The sequence below is a fragment of the Oncorhynchus tshawytscha genome, linkage group LG26, assembly GCF_018296145.1.
Source record: "Oncorhynchus tshawytscha isolate Ot180627B linkage group LG26, Otsh_v2.0, whole genome shotgun sequence".
In the NCBI taxonomy this organism is placed as follows: Eukaryota; Metazoa; Chordata; class Actinopteri; order Salmoniformes; family Salmonidae; genus Oncorhynchus; species Oncorhynchus tshawytscha.
In genome coordinates, this window is record NC_056454.1 from 41,691,071 (window position 1) to 41,706,503 (window position 15,433).

The 15,433-nt window shown below is 43.0% G+C and overlaps 1 protein-coding gene across 2 annotated transcripts in view; it reads right to left on the bottom strand.

The window, feature by feature from the left end:
- The window catches only part of LOC112225621, a 28,991-nt gene that overhangs the window by 612 nt on the left and 12,946 nt on the right, over positions 1-15,433 (bottom strand). For both annotated transcript variants that reach the window (XM_024389731.2, XM_024389730.2), the window contains exons 10-25: positions 15,260-15,322; positions 14,993-15,169; positions 14,679-14,863; positions 14,543-14,585; positions 14,311-14,415; positions 14,093-14,155; positions 13,799-13,975; positions 13,402-13,577; positions 13,210-13,318; positions 13,003-13,122; positions 12,827-12,889; positions 6,687-6,863; positions 6,342-6,524; positions 5,395-6,036; positions 5,030-5,193; positions 159-333 (exon numbers count right to left, since the gene is read on the bottom strand). In XM_024389731.2, the coding sequence (XP_024245499.1) occupies positions 159-333; positions 5,030-5,193; positions 5,395-6,036; positions 6,342-6,524; positions 6,687-6,863; positions 12,827-12,889; positions 13,003-13,122; positions 13,210-13,318; positions 13,402-13,577; positions 13,799-13,975; positions 14,093-14,155; positions 14,311-14,415; positions 14,543-14,585; positions 14,679-14,863; positions 14,993-15,169; positions 15,260-15,322 (2,622 nt within the window). The remainder of the gene's footprint in view (positions 1-158; positions 334-5,029; positions 5,194-5,394; positions 6,037-6,341; positions 6,525-6,686; positions 6,864-12,826; positions 12,890-13,002; positions 13,123-13,209; positions 13,319-13,401; positions 13,578-13,798; positions 13,976-14,092; positions 14,156-14,310; positions 14,416-14,542; positions 14,586-14,678; positions 14,864-14,992; positions 15,170-15,259; positions 15,323-15,433) is intronic.

Sequence of the window (15,433 nt, forward strand, 5' to 3'; positions counted from 1 at the left end):
AATGAAAATGGAGGGCTTCATCTTCAGGAATCTAGTCAAACCACAAGACTGTTTTTGCTGTGATAAATTGTTTGCTAAATCTTTGATTAAGCTCCTCCTAAGAGCACTGTCAGTATCTACCTGAAGAGAGCAGTAACGAGGCTATAGATTGTCTGTACCGTTTCTCCCACAGAAGCTCCTGTTGAAACCACAGGTGTTGATTTTCTGACAGATGTCTTTGGTTGTTCCGTGGTAAAGATTCAGCTCGTTCTTGTTTTTGGGATACTTCTTATCCATCGCCTGTTTTTTCACTGCGTACCTCTGCCACTGGTCTTTGCTCTGAATCCTCTGGATCTGTCAGTGGTCAGTGATAGAGAAAACCAACATTTTTCTTCTAGTTATATATGTAATCTACATATCACAGCAGTAACACCTCACTGAAAGCGCAAACCACTGCTTTTTATCAGGGCTAGGCAACCGGAAACATGACCGAATACAAACAGTGTAGCTATTCCCTCCGCAAGGCAATCAAACAAGCTAAGCGTCAGTATAGAGACAAAGTAGAGTCGCAATTCAACGGCTCAGACACAAAAGGTATGTGGCAGGGTTTACAGTCAATCACGGACTACAAAAAGAAAACCAGCCCCATTGCGGACCACGATGTCCTGCTCCCAGACAAACTAAACAACATCTTTGCTCGTTTTGAGGACAATACAGTGCCAACGACACGGCCCGCTACCAAAACCTGCGGGCTCTCCTTCACCGCAGCCAACGTGAGTAGAGCATTTAAATGTGTTAACCCTCGCAAGGCTGCCGGCCCAGACGGCATCCCTAGCTGAGTCCTCAGAGCATGCGCAGACCAGCAGCCTGGTGTGTTTACGGACATATTCAATCTATCCTTATCCCAGTCTGCTGTGCCCACATGCTTCAAGAGGGCCACCATTGTTCCAGTTCCCAAGACAGCTAAGGTAACTGAGCGAAATGACTATCGCCCAGTAGCACTCACCTCCGCCATCATGAAGTGCTTTGAGAGACTAGTCAAGGATCATATCACCTCCACCCTACCTGACACCCTAGACCCACTCCAATTTTCTTACGCCCCAATAGGTCCACAGACGATGCAATCACAATCACACTGCCCTATCCCATCTGGACAAGAGGAATACATATATAAGAATGCTGTTCATCGATAACAGCTCAACATTCAACACCATAGTACCCCCCAAACTCATCATTAAGCTCGAGACCCTGGGTCTCGACCTCGCCTTGCACAACTGGGCCCTGGACTTCCTGACGGGCCGCCCCCAGGTGGTGAGGGTAGGAAACAACATCTCCACCCAGCTGATCCTCAATACTGGGGCCCCACAAGGGTGCGTTCTCAGCCCTCTCCTGTACTCCCTGGTCACCCATGACTGCTTGGCCATGCACGCCTCCAACTCAATCATCATGTTTGCAGAGGACACTACAGTGGTAGGCTTGATTACCAACAACGATGAGATGGCCTACAGGGAGGAGGCGAGGGTCCTCGGAGTGTGGTGTCAGGAAAATAACCTCACACTCAATGTCAACAAAACAAAAGGAGATGATCGTGGACTTCAGGAAACAGCAGAGGGAGCATCCCCCTATCCACATCGATGGGACAGTAGTGGAGAAGGTGGAAAGTTAAGTTCCTCGGCGTACACATCCCGGACAAACTGAAATGGTCCACCCACACAGACAGCGTGGTGAAGAGGCACAACAGCGCCTCTTCAACCTCCGGAGGCTGAAGAAATTTGGCTTGTCACCTAAAGCACTCAAACTTTTACAGATGCACAATCGAGAGCATCCTGTCGGGCTGTATCACCGCCGGGTACGGCAACTGCTCCGCCCACAACCGTAAGGCTCTCCAGAGGGTAGTGAGGTCTACTCCGCCCACAACCGTAAGGCTCTCCAGAGTGTAGTGAGGTCTGCACAACGCATCACCGGGGGCATACTACCTGCCCTCCAGGACACCTACACCACCCGATGTCAAAGGAAGGCCAAAAAGATCATCAAGGACAACAACCACCCGAGCCACTGCCTGTTCACCCTGCTATCATCCAGAAGGCAAGGTCAGTACAGGTTCATCAAAGCTGGGACCGAGAGACTGAAAAACAGCTTCTATCTCAAGGCCATCAGACTGTTAAACAGCCATCACTAACATTGAGTGGCTGCTGCCAACATACTGACTCAATCTTTAGCCACTTTAATAATAAAAAATTGGATGTAATAAATGTATCACTAGTCACTTTAAACTATGCCACTTTATAAAATGCTTACATGCCCTACACTACTCATCTCATATGTACAGTGGGGAGAACAAGTATTTGATACACTGCCGATTTTGCAGGTTTTCCTACTTACAAAGCATGTAGAGGTCTGTAATTTTTATCATAGGTACACATCAACTGTGAGAGACAACACATTGTATGATTTTTAAGTAAATAATTTGCATTTTATTGCATGACATAAGTATTTGATCACCTACCAACCAGTAAGAATTCCGGCTCTCACAGACCTGTTAGTTTTTCTTTAAGAAGCCCTCCTGTTCTCCACTCATTACCAGTATTAACTGCACCTGTTTGAACTCATTACCTGTATAAAATACAACTGTCCACACACTCAATCAAACAGACTCCTACCTCTCCACAATGGCCAAGACCAGAGAGCTGTGTAAGGACATCAGGGGTAAAATTGTAGACCTGCACAAGGCTGGGATGGGCTACAGGACAATAGGCAAGCAGCTTGGTGAGAAGGCAACAACTGTTGGCGCAATTATTAGAAAATGGGAAAATGGAAGAAGAACAAGATGACGGTCAATCACCCTCGTTCTGGGGCTCCATGCAAGATCTCACCTCGTGGGGCATCAATGATCATGAGGAAGGTGAGGGATCTGCCCAGAACTACACGGCAGGACCTGGTCAATGACCTGAAGAGAGCTGGGACCACAGTCTCAAAGAAAACCATTATTAACACACTATGCCGTCATGGCTTAAAATCCTGCAGCGAACACAAGGTCCCCCTGCTCAAGCCAGTGCATGTCCAGGCCCATCTGAAGTTTGCCAATGACCATCTGGATGATCCAGAGGAGGAATGGGAGAAGGTCATGTGGTCTGATGAGACAAAAATAGAGCTTTTTGGTCTAAACTCCACTCACCGTGTTTGGAGGAAGAAGACGGATGAGTACAACCCCAAGAACACCATCCCAACCGTGAAGCATGGAGGTGGAAACATAATTATTTGGGGATGCTTTTCTGCAAAGGGGACAGGACGACTGCACTGTATTGAGGGGAGGATGGATGGGGCCATGTATCGTGAGATCTTGGCCAACAACCTCCTTCCCTCAATAAGAGCATTGAAGATGGGTCGTGGCTGGGTCTTCCAGCATGACAACGACACGAAACACACAGCCAGGGCAACTAAGGAGTGGCTCCGTAAGAAGCATCTCAAGGTCCTGGAGTGGCCTAGCCAGTCTCCAGACCTGAACTCAATAGAAAATCTTTGGAGGGAGCTGAAAGTTCGTATTGTCCAGCGACAGCCCCGAAACCTGAAGGATCTGGAGAAGGTCTGTATGGAGGAGTGGGCCAAAATCTCTACTGCAGTGTGTGCAAACCTGGTCAAGAACCACAGGAAACGTATGATCTCTGTAATTGCAAACAAAAGTTGTGTACCAAATATTAAGTTCTGCTTTTCTGATGTATCAAATACTTATGTCATGCAATAAAATGCAAATTAATTATTTAAAAATCATACAATGTGATTTTCTGAATTTTTGTTTTAGATTCCGTCTCTCACAGTTGAAGTGTACCTATGATAAAAATTACAGACCTCCACATACTTTGTAAGTAGGAAAATCTGCAAAATCGGCACTGTAGATAAAACCCCGACTTAGATGGGAAAAAGATCTGGGTATTGATCTTGATGAGGATCTATGGAGTGAGCTATGCAGGGATGGTGTTACATCCACATTGAACTCCAGATACAGACTGATCCAGTTTAATTTCCTCCATCAGCTCTATATCACCCCATCTAGACTGCACAAGTTCAACCCAGATATCTCCTCCCTATGTTTTAGATGTGGCTCAGATGAAGGAACATTCCTCCATTCCACTTGGCAGTGTTCAAAACTACATGGTTTCTGGCAGGGGGTATGCGATACCATATCCTCAATTCACAGGGTTGCATTCCCTTTAGACCCGGAGGTCTGTCTACTGGGTAACTTTACTAACACCAATCTTAGGCAAAGCCATACTATAAAGCTAACAGAAATATTGCTAGCGATTGCCAAGAAATGTATTGCCTTGAAATGGAAATTGGATTCCTCCCTGCCAGTTGCAATGTGGCTATCGGAATTTAATAGTTGTATCCCTTTGGAGAAAATCACTTACTGCTTGAGGAATAAGTTAAAGACATTTGACAGAATTTGGCAACCTTTTATTGACATTATGGAGAATCTCCCCCCAACATCTCATTGACTGAATCTATATATAATCCTCACATAATGTTTCACACGTAATGTATAATATGTAGCCTACGGCAGGTGATCCAATGTCTCGTTATTATTTTATATATTTTTTCTTATTGTATGTTTGTTTATATAATTATAATTATTATTTATTTTTGTTACGCTCGTCTGTTACTGTCACTTTGTCCTATCGTTGTCTAATATCTTTTCACTTTTGTTTTGAATGTTCTTAATTGGAAAATGCAAAAATAAAATAAAATAAAAATATATATTTTTTAAAATCGGCACTGTATCAAATACTTGTTCTCCCCACTGTATTCACCGTACTCTATACCATCTACTGCATCTATGCCGTTCGGCCATCGCTCGTCCATATATTCATATGTACATATTCTTATTCATTCCTTTACACTTGTGTATATAAGGTAGTTGATGCTAAATTGTTAGATTACTTGTTAGATATTACTGCATGGTCGGAACTAGAAGCACAAGCATTTCGCAACACTCGCATTAACATCTGCTAACCATGTGTATGCGACAAATAAAATTTGATTTGATTTGATTTACCTGGATAATTTGAATGGTTGGCTGCGTATTAGTATTTGGGTCCTTGCTGGTTGCAATGAACTCCTTCTCAATTCTCTGGTACTCTGCTGAATTGGAAGCCAGTGTGACGATCTCCAGATCCTTACCCTCCATTCTAGTCCAGCTCTGTGGGAACTGAATGACGGCTGAAAAACAGACGCACAGTGGGAATAATTGAACAGATCAATCAATGTAAAAACATGACCAGGAGCGTTATCACCGAAGTTTGACAGGAATATTCTCTTAATATTCTGTATTGGACACTGTATAAAACTATACATTTGTATGAACTAAAAACTATACTTTCATATAAAACATTTTCCTAAACATTAAAACCGAGGCATTACCTGTTTCAGAGTCCGCCACAAGGCTCCTTTTGACCCTGGTGATGGTCCCTTTGCTGTCAGTCTGCTGCATGTCCTTCAGGTCCACAGTGAATGTCTCCCCCTGGTGGTTATATTTAAAAAGCTTCTCTTTCTTGTGGAAGGCCAGCTCCAGATCATAGCTTAGACTACAGTCCAGCTCTCCCCAGGTCTCTCCCTCCCCCGCCTCCCAGCGCACTGTCTCCCTCAGCCTCTTCTCCTCTCCCTCCCGGCTCTCCCTGTCCCTTGCCCCCTGCAGATAGTCCTTAATCTGGAGGACGGCGGAGAAAACGTCATCTTTCTTCCCAGAGATGGTCATCTTGTCTGGGGACGCCACCAGCACATGGACCTGGTTCTTCTGGCTCAGGGCCACGATGGCCTCCTTCTGGGCCTCCAGGAGCAAGGGCAGGTGGCTGGAGAGAAGGTCCTGGCTAATGCACTCCTCAGAGATCAGCTCGTCCAGGAGTTTCTTCACCTTGGTCAGGCTGGCAGGGGAGGGCCCATACACCACAGCCTCCATACTGGGGAAGACCACGGCTGCTGTGGCACTGGCCAAAAACAGGGCTGGTTTGGTAGGGATGGGCTGGGTTGGTCTGGTTGTTTTGGCAGTTTTTGATGACGTTTTGGCTATGGGAATGAATTAAAAAACAAAGAGTGCTGTGAGGAGCCTTACAAGACTTTCAAAAATAACAACATTGTATGCTTTGGTTTTGTATTAATGAGGCAGAAAAAAAACATGATCTAATTCTGTATACAGTCAAATTCTTAAAGGTATATTGATGAAAGTCCCACCTCTTTAGAACCTCATTTATCCACCGGATTGACTTAACAAAAGGCACATATTTTTGTGCCCTTAAGTGTGTTTACTTTACTGTGGGACTTTAAGTTAAAGGTTGAAGCTTCAACTCTGGTCTTAAAACCCTGTCACCTACCTGCAGCCTTGGGGATCACCTTCTTGAACTTTTTCATAACCTCCTCAAAGTCCTTTATCATCTTGTTTTGGAATATGACAATGTGAATCGTTGTAACTGACGGAGTTCTGACGCTTATCAGTAAATCAGCTATTGCGGCCATCATTGCATTTCCGACCTGCACTGCTCCCAAGTTACCAGCACCTGTACAAGGGCACAAACAATACCACATCTGTTAGAACAGACACTTGTGTCTTTAGTGTCCAGTGTATTTATTTGTTATATCTTCATACAGTACATGGACAGCAAATAATACACGTCACTGTAAGGTTTGCAACAATAATACTAGATTGTTATTATGCCTACCTGTTCCGAGCGCTGGGAAAGAGACCGATTGTATTTTCTCGTCTTCACACATCTTTAACACTTTAAGCATGGAGCTGGCGATCTCCTTCTCCTTGGTCTGTCCCACCATGTGGATGATGTGCTTGGTCTTGAGATTCCCAGGCTTGGTCATGACAACACCATCACTGGGTTGGGTCCCTGGGATCAGAAGGTAAAAAAAGGATTAGCAAGTTGCCATTACTGCATGGAACTCCCATCTCATATTGCTCAAATGAACAGCAAACCTGCTTTAAAAAAACAACAACAGATAAAGCAACACCTCACGGCACAATGCCTCTCCCCTCTTTAACCTAGATATTTGTGTGTATGTATTGATATTAGGGATGTTTACGATTCGATACGTATCTATAGCTCCGATACAATACAGGAATAGATTTGTTTGATTAGGGGAACGAATTGATGTGCTTTGGTTTCAATTTGACACATGTTATTGTTGCATGAACACATTAATTTTCCATTTTAAATTAAAATCTGCGGCTGATGGGAGCTCAGGAACTGGGCCTCTCTGAGCTGGATCGGTCTGAGATGACATCTCTGAGTGGCCCTCTGTTAGTGTCTGTCAATGATGTGTATAGGCAACTAAGCTGAGCCATTGGTCAGACTAAGTGAACATGTACCACCCCACTATCAGATTAGAGTATTTGTTATTTTATTAGGATCCCCATGAGCTGTTGCGAAAGCAGCAGCTACTCTTCCTGGGGTCCACACAAAACATGAAATAATACCGAACATTAATAGACAAGGACAGCTAAAGGACAGAATTACATACATTTTAAAATGGCACTCGTAGCCTACATATCAATACATACACACAAATATCTAGGTTAAAGAGGGGAGAGGCGTTGTGCCGTGAGGTGTTGCTTTATCTGTTGTTTTTTAAAAGCAGGTTTGTTGTTCATTTGAGCAATATGAGATGGGAGTTCCATGCAATAATGGCTTTATACATATTCCTATCTTTTATACAGTGCCTTTGGAAAATATTCAGACCCCTTGACTTTTTATTTAACATTTATGTTAGTCTTATTCTAAAATGGATTAAATAAAATAAAAATCCTCAGCAAATCTACATACAATAAACCAATAATGACACAGTGAAAAGTATTTTTGGAAAACAAAAAACAGATATACCTGTTAAGGGAATTTTTTTATCAATAATGACTAATTATGTATTCTGACTAATCAGAATACTATTATGTTACTGTATATGTATGATTTTTCTTTTTAATCCTAGTACTGAATATAATGTGTGTAAATATAATCAAGAATTAGAAAAATGACTGTCTGTTCCTTGGTAGAAATGAATGAACTATATCGCCAGATTGGCTAGAATGCTTATCTACACAGGCTGGCCTTGGCTCTAGACAATGTGGGAAGGCTTGAGAACTATACAGCCTTTATACCAGTGTCAAGAAGAGACGGAACAGTTAGAAAACGCTGACGTCATTTTCAGTTTATAACCTGTGGTAGAATGTATCATGGGCAGTCCTCTCGAGAATAAACGCTGCTGGTTGATTTCAAAGACTGATCTCTGTCCATTTTATACAAATAAGAGTCTTACAAATTCTTATGAATTGACAGAGTGTTTCATTTTAATTGGGTATTAAAACATAGAGGAATTTAATTCCTGTAACAATACCTTATTTACATAAGTATTCAGACCCTTTGCTATGAGACTCGAAATTGAGCTCAGGTGCATCCTGTTTCCATCGATCATCCTTAAGATGTTTCTACAACTTGATTGGAGTCCACCTGTGGTAAATGCAATTGATTGGAGGTGATTTGGAAAGGCACACACCTCTCTATATAAAAAGGTCCCACAGTTGACAGTGCATGTCAGAGCAAAAACCAAGCCATGAGGTCGAAGGAAATGTCTGTAGAGCTACGAGGCAGGATTGTGTTGAGGCACAGATCTGGGGAAGGGTACCAAACAATTTCTGCAGCCTCTATGGAGATGGGAGAACCTTCCAGAAGGACAACCATCTCTACAGTACTCCACCAATCAGGCCTTTATGGTAGAGTGGCCAGATGGAAGCCACTCTTCAGTAAAAGGCACATGACAGCCCGCTTGGAGTTTGCCAAAAGGCACTTATAAAAACTCAGACCATAAGAAACAATATTCTCTACTCTGATGAAAACTCTGGGCGAAGGTTCAACCTTCCAACAGGACAACGTGGGAGTGACTTCTGGACAAGTCTGAATGTCCTTGAGGGCCCAGCCAGAGCCCGGGCTTGAACCCCATCGAACATCTCTGAAGAGACCTGAAAATAGCTCTGCAGCAATGCTCCCCATCCAACCTGACAGAACTTGAGAGGATCTGCAGAGAAGAATGGGAGAAACTCCCCAAATGCAGGTGTGCCAAGCTTGTAGTGTCATACCCAAGAAGACTCGAGGCTGTAATCGCTGACAAAGGTGATTCAACAAAGTAAAGGGTCTGAATACTTACGTAAATGTTATATTTCCGTTTTTAATTTTTAATAAACGAGCAAACATTTCTAAAAACCTGTTTTTGCTTTGTCATTATGGGCTGTCGTGTGCAAATCAATCCCAGAACAACAGCAAAGGACCTTGTGAAGATGGAGGAAACAGGTACAAAAGTATCTATATCCACAGTAAAACGAGTCCTATATCGACATAACCTGAAAGGCCGCTCAGCAAGGAAGAAGCCACTGCTCCAACACTGCCATAAAAACAGACTACGGTTTGCAACTGCACATGGGGACAAATATTGTACTTTTTGGAGAAATGTCCTCTGGTCTGATGAAACAAAAATAGAACTGTTTGGCCATAATGACCATCATTATGTTTGGAGGAAAAAAAGGAAGGATTTACATGTGGATATATTGAAGCAACGTCTCAAGACATCAGTCTGGAAGTTAAAGATTGGTCGCAAATGGGTCTTCAAATGAACAATGACCCCAAGCATACTTCCAAAGTTGTGGCAAAATGGCTTAAGGACAACAAAGTCAAGGTGTTGGCAGTGGCCATCACAAAGCCCTGACCTCAATCCGATAGAAAATGTGTGGGCAGAACTGAAAAAGCATGTGCGAGCAAGGAGGCCTACAAACCTGACTCAGTTACACCAGCTCTGTCAGGAGAAATGGGACAAAATTCACCCAACTTATTGTGGGAAGCTTGTGGAAGGCAAACCAAAACGTTTGACCCAAGTTAAACAATTTAAAGGCAATGCTACCAAATACTAATTGAGTATATGTAAACTTCTGACCCCCTAGGAATGTGATGAAAGAAATAAAAGCTGAAATAAATCTCACTACTATTATTCTTACATTTCACATTCTTAAAATAAAGTGGTGATCCTAACTGACCTAAAACAGGGAAATTTCACTAGGATTAAATGTCAGGAATTGTGAAAAACTGAGTTTAAATATATTTGGCTAAGGTGTATGTAAACTTCTGACTTCAACTGTACGTGAGAATGCTGTTCATTGACTATAGCAGCCTTCAACACCATAGTACCCTCAAAGCTTATCATTAAGCTTGAGACCCTGGGTCTCGACGCCGCCCTGTGCAACTGGGTCCTGTACTTCCTGACGGGCTGCCCCCAGGTGGTGAAGGTAGGAAACAACACCTCCACTTCGCTGATCCTCAACACTGGGGCCCCACAAGGGTGCATGCTCAGCTCCCTCCTGTACTCCCTGTTCACCCATGACTGCATGGCCATGCACACCTCCAACTCAATCATGACACAACTGTAGTAGGCCTGATTACCAACAATGACGAAAAAGCCTAGAGGGAGGAGGTCAGGGCCCTGGCGGAGTGATGCCAGGAAAATAACCTCTCCCTCAACAAAACGAAGGAGCTGATCGTGGAGTTCAGGAAACAGCAAAAGGAGCCCAGACCTATCCACATCGATGGGACCACAGTAGAGAAGGTGGAAAGCTTCAAGTTCCTTGGCGTACACATCACTGACAATCTGAAATGGTTCACTCAAACAGACAGTGTGGTGAAGAAGGAGCAACAGCGCCTCTTCAACCTCCGGAGGCTGAAGAAATTTGGCTTGGCCCCTAAGGCCCTCACAAACTTTTACAGATGCACAATTGAGAGCATCCTGTCGGGCTGTATCACTGCCTGGTATGGCAACTACACCACCCGCAACCACAAGGCTCTCCAGAGGGTGGTGTGGTCAGCACAACGCATCACTGGGGGCACACTTCCTGCCCTCCAGGACACCTACAGCACCCTATGTCACATGAAGACCAAAAAGATCATCAAGGACATCAACCACCCGAGCCACGGCCTGTTCACTCCACTATCATCCAGAAGGTGAGGTCAGTACAGGTTCATCAAAGCTGGGACCAAGAAACTGAAAAACAGCTTCTATCTCAAGGCCATCAGACTGTTAAATGGCCATCACTAGCCAGCTACCACCAGGCTACTCAACCCTGCACCTTAGAGGCTGCTGCCCTATATACATAGACATGGAATCACTGGCCAGTTTAATAATGGAACACTAGTCACTTAAATAATTTTTACATACTGCTTTACTCATATCATATGCTTTACTCATATATGTATATACTATATTCTATTCTACTTTATTGTAGTCAATTCCATTCCAACATTGCTCGTCCTAATATTTATATACATTTGAAATCCATTCTTTTACTTTTAGATGTGTGAATTGTTGTGAATTGTTAGATACTACTGCACTGTTGGAGCTAGAAACACAAGCATTTCACTACACCTGCAATAACATCTGTTAAAAATGTCTGTGATCAATAACATTTGATTTGAAGTTGTCAATGCCAGGAGGTTTGTCATTATTGATTGATAACAATTTCTCCACCTCTCCCACACTAACTTTAGAAAATTAAAATGTACAATGCTTTTCTTTCATTATTAGTTTTTTTTTATGCATGAATACGATGGCTCACTGTTCGTTGTTGGCATTTCCTGCCTAGGTTTGCCCACTTTGCCAATGAAGTAATAATTCAAATAATTGGCAACATTAAATGGTTTTGTGATGAATAAGCCATCTGAGTCAATGAAAGATGGCGTTGAATGTCTTTCTGCCCAGATTGTCATTTAATGTAGTTTTTTTCAATCATACTTTATATCACTGATCTTGGCTTCATAATACAGTTTCTTCTTCTTTTTGTTGAGTTTAGTCACATCAAGTCAGAAGTGCAGCCAGACTTATTAGCCACTCCTTTTGCCCCATCTCTTTCAACCATGCAGTGTTTCAATTACTCATCAATCCATGGAGCCTTAACAGTTCTAGCAGTCAGTTTCTTAACTGGTGCATGTTTATGAATAATTGGAAGAAGCAATTTCATAAATTCATCAAGTGCCGCATTTGGATGCACCTTATTAATCACATCAGACCAACGGGTTTAACCTTATCCACATAGGAGTCAAAGCAAAATATTTTGTATGATCTCTTTTACATTATTTTCAGCCCAGCTGTTGGAGCTTGGGCTTTTCTGTATATAGCCACTATATTGTAATCACTTCATCCAATGGGTACGGATACATCTTTAGAACAAAGTACTACAGTATTAGTGAAAATGTGATCAATACATTTGGATGATCCTGTTACTAGTGTTTGTTTCCAGAACAGCTACCTTGACCTTGAACCTCAGGAACTTGACCACTATCGGCCTGGACCTGTCATCTGGGCCGGTGCTGGGTTTTCCAAGCCTGTGGACACGCTCCACCTAGCTGCTAGGTCAAATAGCTCCCCAGACCCAGCCTTGGTCGGCAGGATCCCTGGACAGATATTAGCAATCCCAGCAAGTGATGCCAACCGCGTTGCGATATCCAAACTCAAAAGGTGGCTAGCTAGTAACTAAACGTTTTTAATATAACACTTTTTCAGAGACTTTCAAAACAACAAACAGAGCACTCCCTCACTCAACAGGAAGTGATGTCACCTGGTTTATCTCTGTATAAGGTTGAAAATGTACAGTGCTTTCAAAGTATTCACACCTCTTGACTTTTTCCACATTTTGTTGCGTTACAGGCTGAATTTGGATTGGTTTGGGCTTCCACAGACCGATGCACTCACATCTCAAACAATTGAACTGGGGACCGATGCATATCGATAAATCCGTTACATCCTTAATATACATCAAGACTCATACCTAAGGCTTTGCACTCGTCCACGACTGTCTGTCCAGCCGCTTTTAGAATGGCTCCTGATACACCTGCAGAGTGAGATAGGTCATGAGTATAATCCTCAGCTGAAGACCTGTATGATGCAATAATATCAGGTCTGTTTGGCTGTTCGAAAGTTGGAATTGGGGGAGGGGGATCTTACCACAGTTCAGATCGAGACTCGTGTTTGTACTGCTGACGATGGCGTCCGTTTTCTCCTTAGTGATGTCACCGCATACTACCTTGACCTTCACTGGCCCAATTATTGCTTCAATTGTGTTTCCTGGATGAAGGGATTCACATAGAAAAGTGTAAGTAGCAGGCATTTAGCAGTAGAACACATTTAGCAACCGACTGGAATTGTACGAACCTGTCTGAACACTGGTGTCATCTTCCTCAGAGTTGGTGTTCCATATATCACTGTCATCTTCATCACCATAAAGATCATCCTCAAGATCATAGTCACTGTTGTCTTCAACCTGGTTTTGGAATCACAATGTTTGCATTTAGTTGGTAAGGAAAGGTTAGTACATCAGATTTGTATTTCCTCAACATGCTGTACCATCTGGTCTGTCTTCCACTGGTTGAGCCCCAGCTGAAACTCCTGCAGGATCTTGTCCTCGTAGATGACGATGCAGATCAGTTTAATGATGGTAGAGGAGGAGCACAGTGATAGATGATCCTGGATGCCCTGGAGGGTGGCACCAATAGAGTCTGTGCCACTAAGGCCACCACCACCTACAATGGGAATCATACAAAATGACCTGCATTAGGTGGAGCTGAAAAAAATAGGACAACAAGAACCAATGGATGACTAGATTTTGAATGTGACAATTAAAAATAGCAGCATGGTGGTAGCCTAAAAATATTATTTGATGGGGTAATTCAGAGTTTTTAATAACAACAGTTTCTTTTAACAACCTGTAACAATGCTGAATGACTAATAAACCATTGCCCACCAGTGCCAAGAGCAGGGAAGGACACAGTGGTGATCTGTTTGTCCTCACAGCACTCCAGGACTTTGGTGACTCGTCGTGTAGCTTCAGCCACAGAGTGGGGCCCCAGTATGTGGATGATGAAGTCACACTTAAGGGCCCCGCCACTGGTCACCCCTGCTGCATCAGCCCTCAGAGGGCCTGGATAAAGCAGATGTCACACACAGAGAGCGAGCAGGCGAGAGAGAGAGAGAGAGTCAGACTGAATGGCTGTGAGCCACCACAGGTGAATTGCTATGGGAGATGGGAGACACTCACAAATGGTTTTGCACTCCTGTTCAACTGCGCTCCCAGCTGCTTTGATGATCGCCGCACTAACTCCTGAAAATAACGTGTTTAAAATGAGGCCATATCCTTAAAATCAATTTTTAAAAAGACTGTATGGAGAAAGTTATATTCACAGAATAGCTACTACTGTATTTTCTGTAGTGTGCTAACAATGTACCATTTTATGTTCTTTTTTTCCATATACAGACCTCCTGTGAAGCTGATATCAGCGTTGGTGCTATTCACAATGCCTCTGACAGTTTCTTGAGTAATGTTGCCTTTCCTCAATTCAATTCTGACACCATGGATCTTAACTAGGGGTCGGAAGAGGTAAACATTTCAGCGACAATCATTATTGTGATGATGACAACCAACGCAAATGTTGAAATAGAACAGCGCAAATTCATGTAAAATGTAAACAAAGATGTATCAAAATCCAACCGTGATTTGGGGGAAGACTGGACTGAGAAGGTGTGGCTGCAGCCTAGATAAAACCCATAACCTTAAGTTATTACACGCATCAACCAAACAAAACCACAGAACATGTCCAACTGAGCCTTAGTCACACTAAATCTACCTGCTTGATTTTGTGTGGGGGCAGGTTCCTTTTGTTAAAGTAATTTCTCAAGGAGTCAAAGATCTTCTGCTCAAAGGCCACTATGAAAATGATTTTGATGCTGGATGAGGTCATCTGTGACGTGTGGCTCTCCAGTCCTTTTAGAATGGCCTTGATGCAATCTTTGGGTTCAATGCCACCTTTCCCTAAAGCATAAGACATCAGCATCCAAAGTGACAAATAGATCATTTGAAACCAATAAATATAATGATTAATCAATACAAGTGACACCGGAATGGATCTTTTAGTTTTACACTACAGTTCAGTTGAATCACCTGTGCCAATAGTAGGGATGGACACTGTGGCTGCATTCTGGCTCTCACACAGCTGAAGGACCTTCTCTATGGAGGTGATGATACCTGCAGAATTCTTGGGTCCAACCATCTGAGCTATGTTTTTACAGTTTAGGTTCCCACCACAAGTGAGCACAACACCATCGGCCTTCAGCATACCTGGGGAAATTGGGACACAAAGTAAATTCTACAAACCTCAATGCACTTTCATTTCTGGACAAATAAAGACTTAATAAAATAATACTCAACCAATTATTTTGCATTCATCTGCTACAGATTTCCCAGCCGCTTGCAGGATGGCTCCAGAAACCCCTGTCAAGTCAATGAGTATGAGATATGTTAAAGAGCAACAATCAAAAAAACACCTTTTCTGGTTGAAAATGGCCTATGTGGAAACATTTATTCAGAATTTTTTTCCATGCA